The sequence below is a fragment of the Melopsittacus undulatus genome, chromosome 1, assembly GCF_012275295.1.
Source record: "Melopsittacus undulatus isolate bMelUnd1 chromosome 1, bMelUnd1.mat.Z, whole genome shotgun sequence".
Lineage (NCBI taxonomy): Eukaryota > Metazoa > Chordata > Aves > Psittaciformes > Psittaculidae > Melopsittacus > Melopsittacus undulatus.
The window spans coordinates 147,157,983-147,182,238 of record NC_047527.1 but is presented as its reverse complement, the minus strand read 5'-3'; the positions used below and the strand labels follow the sequence as shown (position 1 = coordinate 147,182,238).

Sequence of the window (24,256 nt, the reverse complement as noted above, 5' to 3'; positions counted from 1 at the left end):
TCTTTGAAGGGCACTCATGGAAACGTGGTAATTCCTAAGTAGGATACTAAAAAAGTCCAACTAATAAAGCAACATATTAGATCTTTCAAACATTTTAATCAAATGCAACGTCTTTTATAGAAAAAGCATGTATTATATGAATACATTACTTATATCTTGTATATAATACATATATGTAATATATAAAATATTTATATATATAAATTATTACTGAAATGGTTTAACTGCTGTACTGTCATGGAATATACACTTTTTTACTAGAAGCATCACTGTTGATTCATAAATTCACAGTTGCTTAAATATTAGGCTGAAACTGTTCTATTTAGGCACACAGCTGCTGGTTACTGAATATTTTAAAGAATTGTATTATTCTAGCAGTAATTTCCTTCAGGGAGCACCTGAAGCAAAATAAATCAACTACCCTAAGCTATCATTGGAGCCCTAACAAGCAGAAGTAGAGCAAAGCTGTCTTGAATATCTTTGTCCACTCTTACTTCTTCTTCAGGAACCAAGTACACATCAACAGCACTGGAGACACTGGCATAAACTCAGAACATAAACTGCAAGGAATCGGCATGGAAATCTGATTTATATACATATTAAGAATTGTTCAACTGCACATTTGTGTCTCCCACCTTGTTTCCAGGTAGAAGATGTACAGTCCTCCAGGGAGGCAAAAATCAGAGGCTCGTGCAAAGTAAGCACTCTTAATGCTTCTCTAGCACATTTTAATATAGAATCAAAGTCCTCAGGTACACATACTCCCAGCTACATTATTAAAAAGGAACATCCTCCAAGTCTCCTCTGTTGGATGACAAAAAAATCTGTAGATGTCTAGGAGGAATACTTCTAACAGAAAACCGATCCACTTCCTGCTTCACAGGTCTGATATGGTACACATTCCACTTGTGAATTTGAACAATCCTGTGCACTAGTTTCTAAAAGGACAAGTAAGCAGTAGGTTTCAGGGCTTTTTAAGGTTTTGCCATAGCTGGTGTTGGGCAAGCCCTTCTTCACCCTACTGACAGTTTGCATTTTGATTAGACAAAGCTTTTGCTCCGTTTCTTGCAAACTTTCAGGCAGTTCAGGCTAGCTTGGCTTAGGCACATGTTCATCCATCTCCAGGAAAGCAGGGCTCCACCAAGTGTAACAGTTACTCTCTATAGTAAAAGCCATTTCTGTGAGTCATTCTTCCTACACCATGTGCAGCCAGACATCAGACATCTTGGTGTTTTTCTGCTGGACTAGCTCCGCTATGTCAATGTCTTCCCTGTACTAGGAAGTCCAAAGCTGCACTCACTACCCTCTGGATATTTTTCCACTATTCTTTCCTCCAAAATCAGAGCTCATGTTTTCCAAGCCGAAACACATTATATGTGCTTCACCTGCAGAGACACATGAAATGGGTTTTAAGAGAGCAAATGCTCCATAAAAACCACCAGTAAGTCAGTTTACTTTCTAGAAGTAGACAACAATTTTAAAGACAGAAACGATCAGAACTGAAAATAAGTAATTAGACTGTGATTGCAGCAGTGATGATCATTAAAGAGAACAGTAGTGGATGACTAGGAAATGTGTGAATCAAGTCTGACTTGGTGACTATCACTTATAAGAATATCAAACATATCTCCTTCAATGTGTTTTCACCTCTAGGAAGCAAGTTGGAAATAGAAAATCACATGGATATTCAGGTATTTATGAAAAGGATCCCCCACAAACATACAAACGGTAGAAAAATCTTGATAAATACAATTTGGGGGTTTTATGACACAAATTTAATAGGTTTAAAACCAATTTGTATTCAACTTAAATTACTTTTAATATCAAGGTCAACATCAAAAGTCAGTTGGGAAAATACTTTCGTTATCATCAGTTATCAGCTTCCTGAAAACTAATGCTAATTTGCACAGACAATGTTTTCAACATTTTTGTTATCCTACATCCTAAAGTGGCAGGCTCAAAGTGATGAAGAATCATAAGGACCATGGAAAAGGCCAGTTAAGGATAAAACTTCTTACTTCTGAAGGGGTTTAGGGTAGAGACATGTTTAAAGCATCTGAATCAAAATCTAATACAGATTAAGCTGACCGAGGAATAAACAATAAGGTTTGGTGCTGCAATTTTTTTGTCCAATTATCAGACTTAGGGGCCAAACACTGACTTACAAAGGCTACAATGGTTTTATTTTTCTTTGAATTCTATCACTATATTCCCCACATTAGCATTTCAGCAGGGAAAATGTCTTTCTCCTCCTGAAAGCTATGAATTGTTTCCAGATAGAGGAACGTGGAAGCCTCCTCTTTCTGCCTGAGAAGAGCTGATACTGACAGTAGAGTGGGGTAGCAGCACAGAAGAGCTTGTTCTTGGACCAATTTCCATAGCCCCTGGGAATGTACTGTAAAGAATGTCAGTAAACAATTATGCTTGCACAAACAGATTCAAGCTGCTACAAATCACTTCACTTCTTGTTCTTGAACAAGAACTATTTAACTTCCCCACTACATGCTTTTGGCAGGCTGCTGAAGAGAGAGGCAGAGACAGCTGTACTGCGGATTCACTGTTTCTAAAGGTTTTAACAGTTTCCAGCATTCTGGTGCCAGAATCACTGCATACTTCAGACCACACCTCAATATGATTTGTTCCAGACATTTTGTACTAAATATGATATCTGGGTAGATGAAAAGATGAGAAGTTGGAATTCAGAATGGGAGTGGATCTTGAGATATTCATGACACACTCTCAAAAACATTGAGGTAGAGCAGTAAACTGCTGAGGACAAGAGGAGAGAGAAGAGGAGGGGAGAGAAGAGGAGGGGAGACGAGAAGAGTCTGAGTATACTTTCTCCATACCAGAATCATCCACAAGAAATCATACTTCTTTTAAGGACTGATGAACTTTTTAATCACTGATAACCCTTGAACTAAATCAGTATTGCCAACACGATTTAAGAAGGGGGGAGATACTAAACCTGAGTGTCACAAAATCTTGGTAGCATCTAAGTATGAAATTGTAATGTGTTTTGTCCCTAATCCAGCCTCCTGTTCTTACTATATAGTACTCTTCTTTTTCTCATCAGTGTGCTCAGCAAGAATGTTACTTCATCACTTATGCCAATACAGTGGCTTTAAATATCTAAATCCTTTTCAGCTGTAGTATAAAGAAATCAGTTAATTTCCCCAGAACTGGGAGAGAGAAAAATAAAAAAGAAATAAGAACAGGACCAATCACACTTCAATACCTAAAAGAGGATGAAAAAGACCTGGGGATGTGCTTATAATGCTGTTGAGAACACTACCACTCCTTTACGTATACAATGTTAGCTAACAGAGAGGATCTTCAGGGCTGGCATTGTCTTCTCTCATTTTCTTCTGAATGCATCCCAATCTTTGTTCATTTGCCATAAATTTAGGTGGAAAGTACCTTTGTGTTTCAGCATTTACTATTCAATTTCAGGTGTCATAGGAATTCGCTGTCAGGCAAAGGGAGTAATAGTGAATAATAACATTAACAGGGAGAAAAGGAAGGTTTGTACAGAGAGAGAATATCTTTACAATCATGTATACTATATATTACTGGAAAAGACAGACAAGTCTATGGATACAAACACTTTTGCTAAAGTCTGAAAGAGAAGCCACAATTAAAGATCAATAGTTTAATTTTAAACCATTCATTAAAATTACTCTTTTAGTTTTATCCCTTAAGGTTCAGTATCTTAAGTGGATGCCCAAGAAAAACAATTCAGCTTCTTCTTTCAGACACTTCAGAAATCAGGAGAAAAGTGGCATGATAGTAAGAGTTTAGTTTTGGGAGAAAAACTATATTGTCTCACAGTTTGATTCTAGAAGGAAAGTGAGAATGAATCCACTTAACTTACTCCCTCACACATCTTTTGCAAATCTACTACCTCTTTAATCTCTATTTATTCCTCTGCAGCATGCGCATGAAAAGCTTTAAATTGTATAAGAAGGTATTATGATTAAGTACTACATGGATTTGATCCTTCAATCCGTAGGAATGTAGGTAATTTCTTATTTACAAAAGTATAGATGACTTTGCAGGTACGGCTTACTTGAGTAATGATTATTGCTTTGAGCACAATGTCTATACACTACTATTAGGTTCCTAATCATGGAATGCTATTGCACAGCTAGAAACTATTATTATAACTTAAACGGCACATATACTAAGTATAGTTTCTGGCAGTTTTCTTAAAAATTGGTATCATAGACTTTTTATAAAGAAGAAATACAAGGAGTATTTTCTGTTATACCTTAAGAAGTGTGAACGTAGGTCAAGTTCCATGCCAAAAAGTATGTTGGAAACTGCTTTAATCATATGCTGGAATATGAAAATAGGAAATGTTTGGTTTCACCAAAATACATATTCCACATTAGAACTTCTTCACATAGCATGTTTGTTTTTAGCCGTGAAGAGTTACAAGACTAACTCAGGAGTGCCTTGGATTATACTTTGAGATGATCTGTTGGACTTAAACTCTAACAGGCTGATGTCTTGATCTGCCAAGCAAACATGTACACCTACTATTCTCCTCACCTCACTCTTTCCTCCAGGTCCATTTGTTTACCAGCTGAGCAGGTCCATCCACACCACAGCACTAGAACCTGTCCCCCCATCTGCCAGCACAGCAACAGGAAATAGGCCTCAAGCATATTTACATTTTTGCCAGTTCAACTCCATGACAAATGGCACTGGCAGTTAAGAGACAAGTGGAATTTTCTTTTGCTTTGTCTTTATTGTTGCTCTTCTTTAAGTGGACCTAGATTTGTCATCAAAGACACTTTACCAGTTTAGCATCAGTACCCCACCAAGCCACTGGACTATGAAGCACAGTCCTATGACAAAAGGGCAGAACCAGCCTCTGAGGTGTGCATGAGGTCTCCCAGGGATGACGAGTACCTGTTTTCCTAATTGCATGCACAAACCCAGTCTCTTAAACACACTGAACCAGCACTGACAATGTTAGTATCTTTTGCTCAAGCAGACATGCCCTGCAATCACCCATGCTCAAGAGTACATTTAATCTTCATGGTGATTCCACTTGAGTCATGGACCTCATCTCACTCAGAGCTGCTGTTCAAACTGGCTTTCAGAGATTTATATAATTTAACAGATTGGGTGATTTTTTTGTCCATTTAAAAACATTAGGTCCTGAATTTAATTAATATAGTAAGTCCACATTCTTCAAATCAGGTACAACATATTTAATCTATAAAAACTGTTTTGTCTCAACTACATGGCAGTTAGTATTCCGTGGGAAAAAAAAAAACCCAATCCCTCCAAAGCAAAGTGCTGTTTAGAACATAGCCTTATATAAACTATTCTTTCCTTCTGACAAGATATTCATTACATGTTCAAAAACATTTCCCTACACTGCAAAACCATTCTAAGACAAACAGAACTGAGGCATTGCTGGAAGCTGATAATAAATTTCTATAGTCTAAAGTATCTAAATGAGCCTTGTATAGCTTTTATCAAGTTATTTATTTACTAGAGCCAACTAATCTTAATGCATGAAAGAACACACACTTTGGTTAAATATCAGAATGAAGTAGAGAATACATCAAGCTCTTTTTTTTCTGAGATGACAACCTAACAAAACCCAGTGTTACAAGTTGACCCTGGGCAGGAGCTAAGCACCCACACAGCCGCTCACTGATTCCCAAGGAGAAACTGGGACTGACAGGGAGAAACAAAGGAAGGTAGGAAGACACAAGATCAAGATAACAACAATTCAGTAGCTGAAGTAAAAGTTGTGTGCACAGCATGCTAACAGTCACTTGGGAAGACAAACACCATAACCATGAATGCCCCCACTTGTGTATTTTCCCAGTCTCTTGCCCACCCTCAGTCTACCCACTGGGGATAGGGAAGCAGAGCAGGAAATAGTAAAAGCCTTTACCCCATGCAAGCACTGCTCAATGATTACCAGTCCACTGGTGTGTTACCAACACTGCTTTAGGAACAAATCCAAACCACAGAATCATTCAGGCTTCTGTGAAGTAAATTAGCTCCATCCCAGACAGACCCAGTGCATACAGACATGCTGCAGAAGAATATATTTACTTCTTAAATCTGCATCAAAACATTGATTGTGCTAGCCACCTTAAATACTGGGCACTCTAAAGTCAATCAAGCAGTTGCTTTAACATTCAGGACTCATTCACCATGCATCCAAACTGAAGAATAGTTGGATGAGATTGTGACCATCTTTTTAATCAAATGTCATCTAGCAACAATAAATCTATGACAATTGTCCATTTTGATGCTATGTATAAGGAATAAACAAATGTAATTTAAAAGGAAGAAAAAGACCCCAGATCATCATCATCATAAAGTCAGACCTCAAAATATGGTATGTCATGATGCTGAGATAAAAGAGAAATAACTACAACAGTAGAAATAAACCTGTGTCTTTCCAGGGTTAGAACCCATTGGACTACTAACAAAAACATGGTGCCAAAGTGCAATCTAGGATATACTTTTTCATATATTTCGTCCAAAAACATTTTGTGAGAGGATTAATAGAACTATTTGATTTTTGACAAATTGTTTATCCGAAGAATTGATTTATATAAGAAGGGGATGGGGATGAGAAAATTGATGAAAAAAAAGAGTGATTCAGGTAAGATCAACATCCTGGATAGATGACAGATGAATTTTCAATGAAATTAAAGTTTGATAATTTGGTATTGAAAGCTGCTGTTCTGGAAAGGAATATTTTTATTTCTTCATTATTTTAATCAACAGGTGATTAATTTTATACGCTTCGGGGTTGTGAGGATCAGGTTTAATTTAGTAGAAGTTTGACAAAAAGAACAAAACGCCGTGATGCTCTGCAATTAAGAGGAGTGGGGAGTAAGAGTGAAATTGGCTTCGTATTCTACTATTTTTAATTAAAATTTGTGATCCAGAAAATAGTACAGTTGTAGTTATGTATTATCATATCAATAGGGTTCTAATTTTCTATGCTTGTTTACTAAATGATCTGTTGAATGCAAAATAGTGGCTTGATTCATTTTCTGCCTTGTGTCTCGTACAAAAACTGATCTGAAGCACAACGTTCTTTGTTATTATTTGAAAGAGAAACTTGCTTTCATATATTTGTTGTAAAAAAAAAGTATCCAGACAAAAATTAACTACTAACTGCCTGGGGCAAAATGTTCTTTGTTCTACAAACTGCTAGAAAGTCACTCGCAAAGGGAACTTTTTACTCAGTTTTGTGTTTTGTTTCTTTTTAAACTATGACATAGTGGTACTCAAAGATAGCTTGACGACTTTGTAGCCCACACATGCAGTAAAAAAGCCAAGATACAAAACATGAGATTTAATTTGGTTACATCTTCCTTAGTTCATGCAGCAAGAAACCAGACAATCACGGTATAAACCCCCAGCTGTCTCAGTTGACTCAGTCTCTGGTTAGAACAGAACAGTGTAATCCCTATATGAAAATGAAAAACATGGTGACAGGTGCATTTACTTACTGCACATGAAAGTAAGACCATAGCTGAGGAGACATCTGTAAGTTAGACATCCAGATTTACTTCTAATTCTGGTTTATTTAATTCTGGTTTGCTAGGACAGCCTCTGGAAACAATCTGTGCAATGGATGCTTGCCAAAAGGAGGCAGTGGAGCATCGCTGACCTCCTTTCCCAAATCCCCAGTTGACTTCCCTTACGGTTAACAATCCCTCCTTAGTCAGTGCATATACAGTCCCTGATCAAATGAGCACATCCTAGGGTTCTGATTAGTCTTGAATCAGCTCTGACCTTTACAAAGGGAAGCTAAAAATTCCTCCTGTGGGGGAGAACCTCACGGAGAAGTGAGCAACCTCTTGTGGCTGGAATGAAGAATATTAATGCCTGATGATCCAAACTGCAGTTCTCATCGACTGTTCCCTTGTTCCCAGAAATTGAATTAACAGCAAAATTAGTAAAGTCACCCAGTGGACTTGGATCTGCAGTGGAGGAGTGGAAGGTTCATGTATATTCTAAGTACATCTGAATATCAGCAGTCAATTAGGTATATCTCTTAAGTCTTTATTGATCTTTTGAGCAGTCACATAATTCAGCAAAATCTGAGTTATTCATACTGTGATCCTGCCTCCCCATGCAAGCACTATGTTCCGTTTAAAGTAAAACTCCCAAATACATTTTATCCTATCCTTTAACTGATTTCTGATTTCTGCACAGCGTTACTCCGTATACATCAGGTCAGAGCTCCCTCCTCACCACTGCACAGCAGTGAAGCTATGGGACAGCTAGCTGCTTCACAGTATGTGCCATCTTGCGCAGATGTATCTACTTGCCAAGATGGTCTCCAATGTTTTGGGGTTTTAAAGGTTGGCAAACTTTTTTGAGCATAAGGGATTTTCAGAACTGATACCTGTCAAAGATGCTCATAGCAAACTACTTGTTTAGTGTATGAAACATAAAATTAAGCACAAGGTACAATGAGTGATACTTGATGTACAGATGTGCAATATTTGTGTGATGTAGCAGTACACACTCTGCTATTAACAAATACTGATAATGTATTTAGGAATAACATAAAAATCACATCAGATGTTTAAAAATGTTGTCTTTTCAGAGTGACCAAAGTGTGGCTAAACCGTCCCTTGAATGCTGTTACAAGTTCCAACACTTCAGGAAACCTGGCCTTCTGGAAATAATGCTGAGACTATCTGTTAACTGCTATCATCAGACCATCTCTTATGATTCCATCAACTATAATATTAATTTAAATTACCAACATATGTAACATGAGTAGTTCCGAGTTCCAGATCAATGACTGAAATGGCTTTAACAGAACATCTATTAATACCTATTAAAAACAATGTTAGATGCATATTACTCTGCTGATTTTATGGACTGGAAGTGCAGATGCTTTAATGAACACTAGAGGGTAAATAATTTAGAGTTTGTCTGGAGAAAAACGTTGACTAGTAGTTGAAATTATCCAAATACATGTAAGTCCAGAGGAGGCCACGAGGATGATCAGGGGACTGGAGCACCTCCCATATGAAGACAGGCTGAGAACCCTGGGGCTGTTCAGCCTGGAGAAGAGAAGGCTGCGTGGAGACATCAGAGCAGCCTTCCAGTATCTGAAGGGGGCCTACAGGGATGCTGGGGAGGGACTATTCATTAGGGACTGTAGTGATAGGACAAGGGCTAACGGGTTCAGACTTAAACAGGAGAAGTTTAGACTGGATATAAGGAAGAAGTGCTTTACTGTGAGGGTGGTGAGGTACTGGAATGGGTTGCCCAGGGAAATTGTGAATGCTCCATCCCTGGCAGTGTCCAAGGCCAGGTTGGATGAAGCCTTGGGTGATAGTGTTTAGTGTGAGGTGTCCCTGTCCATGGCAGGGGGATTGGAAGTAGATGATCTTAACGTCCTTTCCAACCCGAACTATTCTGTGATTCTATAATAGCTTTCAAAGACCTGCAGACATTCTGATACAAGATTATCATACTCTGAATTACCCAGTCTTTACAGACTGAATTTCTAGTCAATCAGTTTCATTGAATAATTTTGGAAGTCCCTAAGTTTTTAAAAATCATCTGATGCCAGCCAAAAAGTCATACTCAACAGTCAAAGAAAACTAGAAATAAACTGACAGCTCTACCTTCCGTGTGCCATTCACATCACATGCCTTTCATGGCTTGATTTCCTGGTGTTTTTAAAACCTTTAACCAGGTGATTAGGATGGACAGATTCTAAAATTCATTGCTCCGTACCAATTAGATAAAGTATGTAACCTTTGTAACTCAAAATCCTTAAGAACTAACTTCTGAAGGTTCACCATACCTAAAAATAAACTTGAGGTATTGGGATTGCATGGCAAGGTTTAGGAACAAATTAAGGGGGCTACAGAGCTGGTTTCTGTGCAAATGTGCTAGAAGTTTCCTCTGTGTCTGACAGAGCCAAGATGGATGGGGCTTGGAACAACCTGCTCTAGCAGAAGGTGTCCCTGCCTGTGGCAGGGGGTTGGAACTGGATGAGCTTTAAGGTCCCTTCCAACCCAAACCATTCTGTGATTCTATGAAAACATTGCTGTTACTGAAAAGAAATTAGAGATCCATCACTGAATATTTTTGCTTCCATCGGTTGTGTGACAACACTGTATTATAAACACCACTCTTCCTCTTTTTATGAAAGGCACATGGCCAGATTTACATTTGAGGCTTATTGTTACAAGTGGCTTGTTTATTTAATCCATTCATACCTAGAACAGTGGTCAAAACAAATAATGTGCAATAAAACTGCAGGCAACTGAAACAGGTTCTCTGGCTTTGCCCACTGCCTCTGGACAGTTTTAGGGGAGCTCCCCTTCATACTATATCTTTACACACCGCGGCAGCAAATTCCATCTGTGTTGCACATGTGTTTGACAGACCATTAAATCTTCCCCTGAAAAATATCAAGAGCATTATACAGGAGATTCTGATCCTTGCCCTTACAGCCTCCACATCCCTTCTATGATAAAACGTCAGGCAAAATGGATTCACATCTTTTCAACTCTTTATGAGTCCATCTCAAAAATGAGGATGGATTTGCCCTAGGGAATACATGGGGAGGTATCTGGTTTTCTCTTCTTGCTCCTCTGCCAGAATCAAAGGATAAGAATCTTGTGGAATATAAGTATTTTCATTTAAATCAGTTGAAATGTTTGCTTGGGGCAGAAGGAAGATGGAAAGAAAGAAAACAAAACTTTGCAAGCATAAAACACCACTGCTGCAAAGTAACTATAGTCCTCTAAAACTGACACCAGAGCAATTTTCCTTTGATATATACAGTTTCTGTGTTATTAAAAGCATTTACATCTTTATATTCTGAATTACAATGAGATTTTTCATAACTGTTCATTTCTTTCTGCAATCAGAGTTATTAAAGCAAAGCATGGCATACACTGATTTATAAGTACAAATTACAGGCTATACTTGTAAATAATATTTTTCTTCTTGGGAAGCAGAGTACTGTCTTAAATGTATGAATTGTGATAAAATGCCAATCATGCCACTAAAATTCCACTGAAAATGCTCTGAAAAATTCTCAGCATTGTGCTTATCCTTGTGGCTCTGCGTAAATGAGACATTTGCCAATGGATTCTTTTCACTCCTACAAGCAGACTTGGAACAATTGTTGCAGTTTCTCATAATTATGAGACGATTTTGTTTATAGTTGAGTTGACAGTTCAGTCTTATTTTCTCTGGGTTTACATTTATCTCCTTTTATTTTCTTATTCATGCACTTTTCATGAAGCTGCTACTTGCAACCATGCCATCTAGGCGCTTCTTACAAGGGCAGTTAGTGACAGAACAAGGAGAAACGGTAGATTTAGATTGGATACCGGGAAGATGTTATTTGCTGTGAGGGTTTTGAGACACTGGAACCAGTTGCCCAGAAAAGTTGTGTTGCCCCATCCCTGGCAGTGTTCAAGGCCAGGCTGTAAAGGGCTTAGAGCAACATGGTCTAGTGAAAGGTGTCCCTGCCTGTGACAGGGGGCTGGAACTGGATGAGCTTTATGGTCCCTTCCAACCCAAACCATTCCGTGATTCTACGAACTTTGGGGGGATGAATTCCTACCCCAACACTACACAGTGTATATGACATGTATATAAATCTTGAGCAATCCAAAGGGATACTTGCGTGTGCAACCACATCAGAGGAATATAGCCAAACAGATCCATGTTCAAGGAACATATGCAGGGACATAACTGGCCTAGAAAGCCTGACCTCACTCCATTGAATTTTGAATCTGAGTCATGTTTGAAATTCCAGTACTTCAGTCTCTAGGACTTTCTAGTATGGTTCCATCTTCCTTTTCTACACTTGGTCAGAAGAATTAAAAGGAACTTTTATGCCATAACTTTGTGGACAGAACCCCCACTCATTACACTTTTTTTCTTGATACATCTGGTTTTGTGATGTGCTTGTAATGCTGGTTGTGCCTGTTTCAGAATATCAAAAGTAGCTTACATAGTCCCCACTATTTTCAACTGTATTTTGCAGGACTTAACTGTATAAATCAGATACACTCTCCTGAGTGAAGTACTCAGGTAAGCTGTTATATCCACGTCTGTCTTCACCAAGAGTGGCTTAGGTCTTGATTCAACAGACAGGGTCACTAGACAGGGTTACTTACAATGAGACACGTAATATAGTGAACTGTCTGCTGTATTTCTAAGTTAATATCCACGATCTACACTCTTCAAGAATATAACAGAGGAACTCCCTCTCTAGGCACTTTAAAACACAATGATTTCAGTCTTTCACTTGACTTCTCACAATATTCTTCCAAAAGAAATAAAAATACTGACTTTCCATAGAATAAAAGCTCTTACTACCCACTGCTTCTATTCCAGAGGAAAATGGTTAAAAGTAGGAAATTAATTTTCTTTCTGCAAGATAATGTCTCCTCTGTCAGCTCCATAAATGGTCAATATTAATACGTAAGGTCAGTTTATTTTGGGTTTCCATCAGAAAGATTCCTTGATATTCTAGCAGATTTTGCTCTATGAGATGATCATCAGTGTCTTGCACTTACAAGAATAGAAGCTTTTTTGCCCTTTACAAAACAACCCCTCAAGATGTACACACATGGCATCACAACATGATGAAAACTACATTGGCTGAGTTTTGCTTTGGATAGAGCTCTTGTTAGGTTTCTAGAGCTTTTTCTAAATTAACATTTTCTGTATATGTGTTTCTAGTATTAATGATGTATTTTGGTTGCTCCTTGCTGGAGATATAAATCCATTATTAAGTATATTTAGTAGCAGTAGTAGCTAGATGTCTTCAGAGTTTAGGAGTTCAAATTGAAAACACTTCAGCAAATACTTGACAATACATATGGTGATTGAGATAGCTGCCTGAGGACTGGAGGAAAGCAGATGTCACTCCAATGTTTAATAAGGGCAAGAAGGAGGACCCATGGAACTGCAGGTCTGTCAGCCTCACCTCGGTCCCTTTTGACACTGTCTCCCATAAGATCCCCATAGAGAAGCTGATGCAGTATGGGCATCAAGAGGTTGACCAAGCAATGGCACAGGTTGCCCAGGGAGGCTGTGTCTCCTTGGAGAAGGGCTAAAACCAGAGAGGTTGCTGAATACCCTCTGGACATGGTCCCAGGCAGCCTGCTGTAGATGACCCTGGCTTGAGCAAGGCAAGATGACCTCCAGCAGTCCCTCACACCCTCAACCATTCCAAAGAAATCAGAATCTAACAGATACAGAAAAATTACAGACAAAAGAGTTGATTTATTTATGCACAGAAAACATAAGGGAAATAAATAAATAAACCCCAAGTCTGATTGCTGGGTTTGGGGTTTTTTTTAAGGAAGAGGTGAGAGAGGAGATGAGAAGCTTTTGCTATGAGATCCATACCAAAAGCTGCTACATACAAGTGGTGAAATTGCCAATCATGTAAACCAGACAAAAACATAGTGTTAGGAAAACAAATTAAGTTGCATAGTCAGATCCCAGAGTGGCAACAAAACCGTTTACATTCTAATAAAAACTGAGGAAGATGTTAAATAGAAGCTAACAAGGCTAGACAGCTTCAAACCAGCAGGGCAACCTCTGTCTGAGAAGGTCTCTGAGCATTGTTATTGCTGATTTCCAGTAACCCTTGGAAGACCAAGGAAATTCTAAAAGCCTGAAGAAAAGCAGTGTACAGATACTGACAGAAATGACTTGTGTAATTATAACTGCTCCAAGTAAGCAGACAAAACAATAGAACCTGATTAATAAAAATATAAAGGAGATAAATGTAATTAGTGCAAATCCACACAGGTTTGTAAAAACAGATCTTGTCAAAGTGTTCTGGTGTGAGTTTTTTTCTGAGATGGCAAATTTGGATCCCATCAAATTTGCATATATATATATGCATTTCTATCTGTTTCTGCAGCCACTGTCATAGTGTGCAGCTTCAATTCTGAAAGCATTTGACTGGCAGTGTACACTGTTTGAACCAAGATACTGAATTACTATAAATGTGACATCCTACATATATCAAAAAGTAACCATAACAAAGAAAATCAGTGGTTTCTAGACAGAAACACTTATAATTTGATTTTCAGTCCTTCATTATTTAACAACATTATTGTCCGAACTGCAGAAAAAGGCATACTCTTTGAAGCTGAAGATGCATGAAGTTTACATGTCACAAATTTGGGACATGCAGGTCAGTTGGTAAAAGGAAAGACTGAGCATTTTAATGTGTCCATGTGTGAAGTCATGTGGGTAGGATGAAGAACACAACTCCAGACTGAGACATGTAATGCTGGCAGGAAATGCATCAAAAGCGTGACAGGTACATGAGCCAGAAAAGGAGGACAAAAGAAACTGTAACCCTCTGGTAAATGAGACAGAGCATCTGTTGACAACTCACACCGAGAAGGGTGAAGTACTCAACAACTTTCTTCCTCAAGCTTTCACTGGCAGTTGCATTTCCTGTGTCTCTGAAGCCCCTAAATCTCAAGGCAGACACACACTGGGACCATGATGTTCTCACAGCATTCCTTTGATGCAGCTTTTTCCATTATGTATAAACTATATGCACTGTACTGACCTAAAGTCTGAAAGTGTATTTTCTGCTTAATTATGAACACAGTTACTAAAAGCATTCCTTATAATGATATTCTAATAATTGTTTTTGGAAAAAATGAATCTTAACTTCATTCATTATATCTGATTATCTGATTCCACATGCCAAGATTATGGCACAGCAATTAAGCAGTGAAGGAATTTCAATTGAGTTATTACCTGTGCACCTAGCTTTCACATTCAGATGAATTAACCAGGAGTCAATGAAGACAATCTCCCAGAGTTTCAAGATCAGCAAATTACTCGATATGGTGATGAATCAATGAAAATCCAAGAGAGGCAGTGGAGTCAGTTTATTGCTGGAGGAAAGGGTGGGGCGAGGGCAGAGAGCAAGGTGATTAATAAAAAGAGAAAGGAGGTATGTGAGAAATGGCAAGTAATTGAAGAGCAGAAGCAAATGGGTGTGTGATCCGATGCTGTGTTTGTGCTTGGAACTGTAATGGATACCATCTCTTATTTATAGGGAATTCCACTATCATTGCTAACAGCTTGGTGGTATCAGGGAAGAAGCAGGTAGCATATTCATCATGTAACTGATAGGATGCCCAGTAGCATAAATTTTTTGGATATAAAATTGAAGGAGAGCACATTAAGAAAGCACACCATGCTGAAGCTTGGGAGCATGGAGCCAGCATAGCCTGCCCTGCGCAAGATATGCTTCTGACTCCATCTGTTACAGAAGCTCACTCTTTTAATGCAATGCTAATGCTGTGAATTGGGCATGTTTATGCCTGACTCCATTCCTCAGCAGAAAGAATGTAAGATACTGTCATTGTACGGGAGGCAACTTCTATTCTTCTCCCTTCCCCCTTCTTTATTTCATGGTCCAGAACAGTGGTGGGAGGCCGTTAGTTTTCATCTTTAATTATGCTTTTGAGTTAATTTACTTCCTTCTTTTCATTTTTCCTCATATTTTTAAAGATACTGAAATTTTTACCTGCATTTAGGGAAAAGAAGGGAGCATGGACAAGCCCCTTCTGTGTGCTACTGACAATCTAAGCAGGGTCTGAAGATCATAGTAAGACATCTGAGTTTGAAACCTGGGTCAACAGGGTGAACATAAAAGATTTCTGGTTTCTTGTTTGTTGGTTTTGTTTTCCTACACAGGGCTTTTCCTCCAACCACAGTCTTGCTGCTCTTCCCATTAATGGGAGTAAAATCACAACTCACCTTAACTGCATTTCAAGAACTTTACACCAGTAACATTTAAACCCAGTACATAAGACATGAAAACTTAAAATACAGTGCAACTCCCTTCCCCACTGTGCTGCATCCCACTGCATTAGGCCCATATACATTTTATCTTCCATTTGTTATGGCAGTAATTCCTGTTTTTCCTTTCTGGCAAACTTCAATTACAGACCTTCTACTGCCCTCACTGAAATGGACTGTAGCAGTCTCCTCAGCTCAACTGCTGACCTATCTGCTGACCTGGAAGCAGGTTTTGACTGGCTTCAGAATAAATATATATTTATTGGTACACAAGATGATTGAACAAGTTGTGGCTACCCCATCTCTGGCAGTGTTCAAGGTCAGGTTGGATGGGGCTTGGAGCAACCTGGTCTAGCTAAAGGTGTCCCTACCCATGGGCAGGGAATCAGAACTGCATGAGCTTTAGGGTCCCTTCCAAACCAAACCAATCTGTGATTCTATGAATCAATCAGAGACAATGTTAAGGCTTTATCAACATTTAAGTGATAAAAAAGTGGACAGTGGTGCACCTCTACATTTAATGCAAAAAAAATGCACATATGCAGATAATTCCTATATTGTAGAAACAGAGGAAGTAGAGCCAAATGCAGCATGTGCCTGGCTGATTTCCCTAAGCAAAGGTTACAAAATATTAAATGATATAGCAGTTTTACAAAATCAAACAGAATGTTTATGTTCTATTTAGGCAGATACCTAAACAGGGCATTGAGTTTCTACAAGAAAATGTTTCTTTGCCTTTAAGATGGGACTTCATATAATTGAAAGAAACAAATTATAAATGTTCATTCTAACATATCACATGCATTTGTGGGATGGCAAATCCTTTGGCTAGAATTGCTCAAATGCTTCCTAGCTACTAGAAAGTATTGTTAGCTGCTTATTTTATTTACACATTTAAAGTTGTAACCCAGCCTGAGCTTGTGCTGATAGAAGCGCAAAACAGGCAGCAAAGTTCCTAGCTGTGTTCAGTCAATATTAGTCATAGGTATATTTAAAACATATTTTTGGAGTGTGGACACAGATGAAAATAAAATATTTGATAAATATTTTAGATGCTCATAAATATTAACATCAAATTATGAACTCTAAGTGTAAATGAATCTTTCAGTCCCTCAGTAGGCTTAGCATGACCACTTCAGTTGAACGCCTGAAAGAAACACCTCTACAGGAGATTGTAAAGCTGAAAAATCTCTATAGACTATTTTAGGCAGAGGCAAGAGGTAAATGTGAATGTCAATATCCTTTCCTGCTCTGAATTACCGGTTGTTCAAGCTTAAGGAACAAACAGGAAATGGCTGGCTACTACAGCAGTGCATGAATACTCAGACAATTTCTCAGGTCCCAACTTTGTGAAGTTGCTTATAAAGCTGCACACCTGTCAAAGCATAGATGTGCCTGTGTTTATAAATGATACATATTGGGAACGTTTTTAATTTTATCTATGGTATCTCCAAAGCCAGAAATGAAAATGTCTCAAAAGAATTGATTCCTGATTACTGCAATTTCCTACACCACCAAATCTAGAGATTTAGCATGTCCAGCAATTAGCTGGTCGCCTCAGATTATCTAACTATGCAGTGCCAATAAAGTAGCTGAACAAATTAAGTGTAATACAGATAAAATCAATGTTAGTTCAAAGGACGAAGTCTGAAGAACCTTTTAAGCATTGCTAGTATCATACCAATGGATATGGACTGAGTCACGAACTTCTCACTGACTAAAAATTTAACCACACAAGTCTTAAAATCAGTGGCACAACTTCTGTTTCCTTCAGCGAGAGAAGTTTCCAGCTACCAGACTGTACTCTTTGTCCCATGGATCTTCCTGATCTTTTAAAGAAGCATCCCATGTTCATGAAGATTTTGGAAATTATGCCTTGATCAAACTACCTCTTTCTAAACACTACTAGAGTTTCAAACTAATTTTTTACACTTCTAAAGATTAACAAAATGAGAAAGTCAGACTTTGATCTGAGGAAGAAGATCGACATTGCTTGAGACATTTTCTGCCTCAAGTGACTGAAACATATTTGCAAGTCCAGATCGTTTTGCATGACTGAGCAAGATCTGTATTGAGGAAACACAGACATGGGCAGTGACACACCTCAGGATTTAACCTGTTATCTTCTGTCTGACCAATGAGTCAAATTGCTCAGAGGCAGATCAGCTTCTGTATGTGTAGAAAAAGTTACTGTAGTAAACACCCACAGTCTGTGTACATGGTTTATTATTGCCTTGAGCACTAAGAGTATTATGAAGTCATAAATATTAATATGATCACTAAACATTGAACATGAGATCTGATGCTTTATAAGATCCAAACTGAAATTCCTAAAGAACTTCAATAGGAAAACCTGCCGTGTGTCACAGATCTATATTGATGTGAATTATCCAAGTAGAGCTACAGTTTCTAATGTCTTATTACTATATTGTATATATAATTTCCTGTCACAACTGTGTGCAGTGAAATAATCTTTCACATGTGGTTGAAGGTTCTGAGTTAAAAAATGAGAGGTAATCAGAAGATATTTCTCATCTCCTTGCAAAGGAAACAGCCAAAATTCACAGAGACAAGTTTTCAATTCATAGTCTTTAACTTCACTTTCAAACATTCTTGCAGACTGGACCACAGACTGAAGCACTTGTGTTTCTTATTCCATGTTATTGCACCAGAGTTTCAAGAACCAAATGAACTAAGCACACAAACAAAGTGAAAGTAACCCAAGCAAAGCATATTCATTCAGTGACATCTGCAACTGATTCAAGGCCTACTGACCACATCAAACTCAGAATCAGGCTTTCTGCATATAGACAAATGTCTGCAATCAGGCTGTGGGTAATGTTGCATGCACAGAAGTGAAGGACTCTGAAACTCTGGCTTTTCAGCACCAATGCAGGCTCTAGCTGCTGCCACCAATTTGGACCTGACAGCAGACTATTTATTACCATTTTATTCCCATGTAAGGTAATGTACTGCTCTAGAAAAAGCATATTACTTTGAAAAGTCACCTCGAGTAACTCAGTTGTCTGTTGTTAAATAACAGTCAATTGACAAACTGCTGTTTTTTTAGCTGAATGCTGGTTTTATCATATTGTGATGCACAGCACCTTAAATAACAGTACTATTATATAATGGTCTAATTTACAGCTCCAGTGTTTTAAAAGACAAAAAAAAGAAAGCATATGTTTAATGTTATGAATTCCTATGGTCTTAATGGAAACTTAGGCCTTTGCTTTAGAAGTTTAGTGTATCCTTAAATGCTTTGACACCCAGGGATAATTAATATGATTAAACATTAAACCTCCATGAAAATGTCTGGTATTCTATGTGATCTGTGAATTTACATCCAAACAGGACCTAACCTGGGAGATGTTAATCAGATGTAACAGAAAAACAACTGGAATTGCTCTAAAAACACAAAATACTGTTATGTCTAAAAATTATCTGGAAGAGTCCTATTCCTGCATGTGAGTCCAACAGAATATATGACATCCCCACACACTCAACATTCAAGCAGCAGGAACTGGAAGAACAGATTCTCTAGTCCTATATAGTCCAGAATTCCTGAAAAGAAGGTTCTTCTTCAATGCCTTGCTCTTTCAAAAGGGACATTATACTTTTTAATCATTTTCTCGCTTAGCCAAGCTATTAAGGAAGGTCTGGGTGCCAGGCAGACAAAGCTAAAAGATGCATAGTTTTGCTTATACACAACTCTTAATGATTTACTATACCTGCCCCTCCTCATTGATTTCTGCATCGATTATTGTCAAATAAGGTTAAACTTCAACTGCAGCAGTGCTATGCAACCTACTGCAAAAGCATGAAAAGTCTCCGAACTAGAAGTTTTAATAGATCTGTACTGATCAGGTTTGCACTGCACATAAACAGATACAACCCAAAATTAGTCATAGCTGTGAGAGACAATTACTTTTTAAGTGAGTTGCTTTCATAGAGAACAGATGATCCTATGACGAATCCTTGAATATACTCATTAGGAAGACAAGGTCACTGCTTTGTGTGTTTTTTATAAGAATACAAGTAAAAGTTACTCTACTCATAGTCATATTCTGAACAGTCCATCTCTGAGCCATGTAAAAGCTACAAAGCACTAAATTTGTATTTTCTGTGTTACTTTTTATCTTGTGATGACCTCTCCTGGTTGAGCTGCTCATTAGCCTTGATTCCAGAAGTTAAGACTGTTGTGATCACTCTATGCTTATTTCAAAAAAATAGCAGAATATGATGAATTTATTGCCAAAGCATGAAAAATATGATTGTGAATAAAATATAAAGATCTGAGTATTAGTGTGTGTGATACTATGCCGTATGTTTACTGTACTACAAGATGGGCTTTCAACACCCACTTCATCTTGAGATAAAACTGAATGAGATTCAAAGCTTTCAACATGATCACTTCTGAATCAGCATTGCTGAGAGACATCATTTTAATGACAGAGATAGATTTACTGACTTCACAAACTAAACAAACAGTTGAGATGTAATATAGTCACCTAAGTGACATACAGTTCTATTCTTTACAAAACCTGCATGTTTTTCTAAGTCAGCACAAACAGGCTATAAGCAAACACTGAATAGTGAGCTCATATGTAGGGATTTGTAATTCCCTGTACATTATGAATCTTGCAGACTTTCTAAAACCACTGTGAAGAATAAATTTGCTGTTGTTAATTACTTCAAAGTCAAAAGATAAAGTAGCAGTGGAGGAGAAAAGAAAAACATGTCTGGAAATCAGTTTTACATCAAAGTTGCACTTCACTCCATTTTTAATTATTTCAGAAGTATTCTGAATACGACATTCAAAGTCAATGAGGAAAAAGAGATAAAACACTAAGTGCATTCTCTTGTCAAAGGACAGCAAAAATCCCCAATGCCATTCACAATCAATTACAGACAAAGTGAGAAACAGCCCCAGAAAATCCCAAACAGAGACCAGCTTGTATGCCAAAGCATGCAATGGGATAACCAGTTCAGTGTTGCACCAAAACCCTGTGACACAGCACTTGAGTTCCTACTGTGGTACCACTTCCCAAGCACACACAGATCTTTATAAGAATTTTCAGTATGTACTGCAATGTGAATACCCCTTTTGTCATTTTAAGTCTGACATGTACTTCCAGCTATATTTCTGTTTCCAGTAAACAGATCTTGCTCCACTTGACTTTCAGAAGTGAGTCAGAAATGAAATGCTACACGCTACATAAGCACTGTAGTGCTTAAGCTCTTGGAAGATGAATTAATAGAAAGAAATCTTTGGATATCTGAAAAAAACAATGTCAAGATAGAAATGTATGTATGTAAACTGCAATTAAGATATTATATATCCCTTTATTCCTGGGATTTCTGGTTATGGTGATGTTACTACAGTCATTAGCTTCTCAGATAACTTCTTTCAAAAGTTAAAGATTTTTTTAGTTGGGTAATCAGATAGCCCACTGCAGGTCAGCTTCAAGTTAAACTACAGCTATTAGTTATAGAAAGTCAAAACAAACAAACCAAAGCTCAGAAATCCTATTATAAAAAAAGCAGAGCAGGGAACTTTGTTTTCCAAGAACAGATTCCTGAGAACATAAATCATAAATCTTTTTTTCCTCCCTGTATATTCCTTTTATGCAGAGCCTGAGAGATGACCATGGAGAAAGAAGATTCAGAAGAAAAAATAGCTGGTCAAAACTAAGCAGTAAACCTCATGATCAATATTTCTCCTAAATCAAAGGTAGAAAAATAACTGAATATCCTGTAGCCTCCTGAAAGCTATCCTGAGACCTAGATACAATGCAGACACTGCTGCACATTTTCTGTTGATACACAAACATATGCCTAAGTGTAAGCAAATCCTGGGACAATAACACTGTTTTATTTTTCAACAGATATCAGATGATAACAGATAGAAACCCACTGAGAAAGTATAGCAGGGGTCCAGTTCCCCAATCATTGCATTGCTCATTCCTGCCCCAAGAAATCAAATAAATAAATAAATACAATGATCCATATAGATCTCTATGCAGTATACACATTGCATTCTAAGACAATTCCCTGCTTGGTCAGTAGAACCAGCCCCCATTCACATACACATAATCTCAACACATCTATCTGTAACATCTCGGGACATTTCTTTATAAACAACAGAGGAAGTTGACAGTAGTGTCTATTTTTAATGATTGTATAAAAATGCACTGCTTCATCTCAGTATGCATGTCAAAAATACTTTGCAAATGGCAAATGCTTTACATGGTCTGAAGAGAAACAACTAGATACTTAACACTGACATCTACCTGCAAATGTTTTGCTGGAAACTACAGCTCAGTGCAATGTTAAAGATCTGATCTAACACCCATGGAAACCAATGAGTATGCTGTCATTTTGACTCTGACAGCAGAACTGGGTCCTGCATAGGTGCTCCTCCTGTCTGAAGTTCAGCATTTCAGCAGATGCTTGATCATTTCTCAACTATTTCTGCCTCCCTTGGGGCACAATTGCTGGTCTCCTCTAAAATACCTTTGCTCATTTTATTATGGGAAGCAAAACTTCACTCTCCAGGAAAGCTGTCCTGGCTCCATTCCCTGTCATTAACTCACCATCATTCTTTGCTCTTCAAATGAGACACTATTTTCTCTTGCTGCTCCTTGATAACACACTAGTTATGGAAACAGCTCGCATGTCCTCTTTTCCTTCACACAACTGTGGAAGTACTTCCAAATGTAAATCGCATACCTTCTGAGGAAGGTGGGAGAAAACAAGCCAAGCCAACCAACCAACTAAAACCCACCCCCAAACTTTGAACAGCTTTTATCTGATTCCTTCCTCCCTGATTCAATTGCAGAACCACGACTATAACATAGAGCAGTATACTTTCAACTTTCCAAACCAGCTACTGAAATCATCTCTATGCTAAGGAAGATCTGATGGGGAGTACTGCAAACAGCATCAAACCTCAGTGCACACATACCCATACAAATACACAGCAAAATCAAACACAAAATTCACCAGCAGAGCAAAAACAATCAACCTCCCAGAGTTGTGGGAATTTCCCTCTGGCTTTTTGCAGAGCTGAAAGTGCAATGCTTTTTAGCAAAGGGTACTTACGAGATGCAGGCAGAGCAGTCCTGGCTCTGCAGCTAATGCTGCTGAAAATCCAGAGGAAGAGAGCTGCCCTGCAGCCAGCTCGGGTAACCACAAGCATCCTTCACTTCCTGGCTCCCTGTACTCCAAATGCCAGCCGCAGAAGACCTGCTGTTCTCCACTTTGCCCCCTTCGCTCTCTCTCCTTCTCTTTCTCGGAGGAGGTGGTGAAGAGGTAAAGGGGGCAGGGCTTTACCCTGGGGTAGAAGCCAACCCCTCTTCGCCTGCTATCTCTCGGTTTGCAGCAGCAGGATAAGTCCTGGTACTTTTCTTTCCCTTATTTCTCTGTGTTTGTGTGTGTGTGTGTCTGTGCCTCCTTCTCAGAGGAAATGTAAAAAAAAAATAAAGAAAAAAGAAAAAAATAGCCACGAAGTGTCAAACAAGAAAGATTGTAGAAGAGGGGGGGAAAAAAAGGAAAAAAAAGAAAACCCAATCCCCAAAAAGACAGGGGAGAGGGAGGGTAAAGGGAGATGGAGATGAAGGGAAGGGAGAAGCGGAAAAAGCCGCTGGTGCTGCTAACGCTGCTGTTGATGCTACCACTGCAGCTGAGCTCTTCTTCCTGTACAGAGCAGCGCTGCTGAGAGAAGCTTGCAATAACCTCCCAGCTCAGATATATATACACAGTGTACGCGCACACACAGCCGGGGAGCCAAACACACAGGAGCGGGGAGAGGGGGAGAGAGGGAGGGAGAGACACTCCCGCAGCAGAGAAGCAGGTTCAGAGCCTCTCTCCTCATGTATTCATCATCTTCCAGCAGAAGGAAACGCTGCCACCAGCAGCAGAAACCTCCCCCCCCCGGCCAAAAAAAAGGAAAGGCAGAAGAAGGGAAAATCCTCCCCTTCCCTTCGCTTCCTCCAGCTCCTCCCTCTTCCTCTGCGCCCCTCGGGCCTCCAGGACCCTGCTCGTCCTCCCTTGCTTGGTACAGAGGCAGAGCCGGGGACAGCGGCGGGGACCGTAGACGGGGCCAGGCTGAGGCGGGGCCGGGTCCCCAGCGCTGGGAGGCCGGGCCGCTGGCGCTGGTCGCGGTGCTGACGATGGGAGCGGAGGTTTGCCCGCAGCCCCCGGGGCTCTCTCCCCGCACACCGCGGTGTTAGCGGCTCCCCGAGCTCCAGCCCGCCGGATCCGAACGAGGCGGCCAGCAGGCAAGTCCTCCGGGTGGTGGTGGGGGGGGGGTGAGCATCATCCCCTCCTGCAAAGAACTGGGAATGCCGAAGCCGCTAACGCAGATGCTTCCACTCGGTAATTAATTCTCAGTCCGAGAGCGAGCCAGGAAGCGAGC

At 39.1% G+C, this 24,256-nt stretch overlaps 1 protein-coding gene across 1 annotated transcript in view; it reads right to left on the bottom strand.

The window, feature by feature from the left end:
• The window catches only part of CNTNAP2 (contactin associated protein 2), a 1,129,462-nt gene extending 1,106,424 nt beyond the window's left edge, over window positions 1-23,038 (bottom strand). Inside the window, exon 1 of the mRNA XM_034062602.1 lies at window positions 22,942-23,038. Within this exon, the coding sequence (XP_033918493.1) occupies window positions 22,942-23,038 (97 nt within the window). The remainder of the gene's footprint in view (window positions 1-22,941) is intronic.
• Window positions 23,039-24,256: the final 1,218 nt, after the last annotated feature.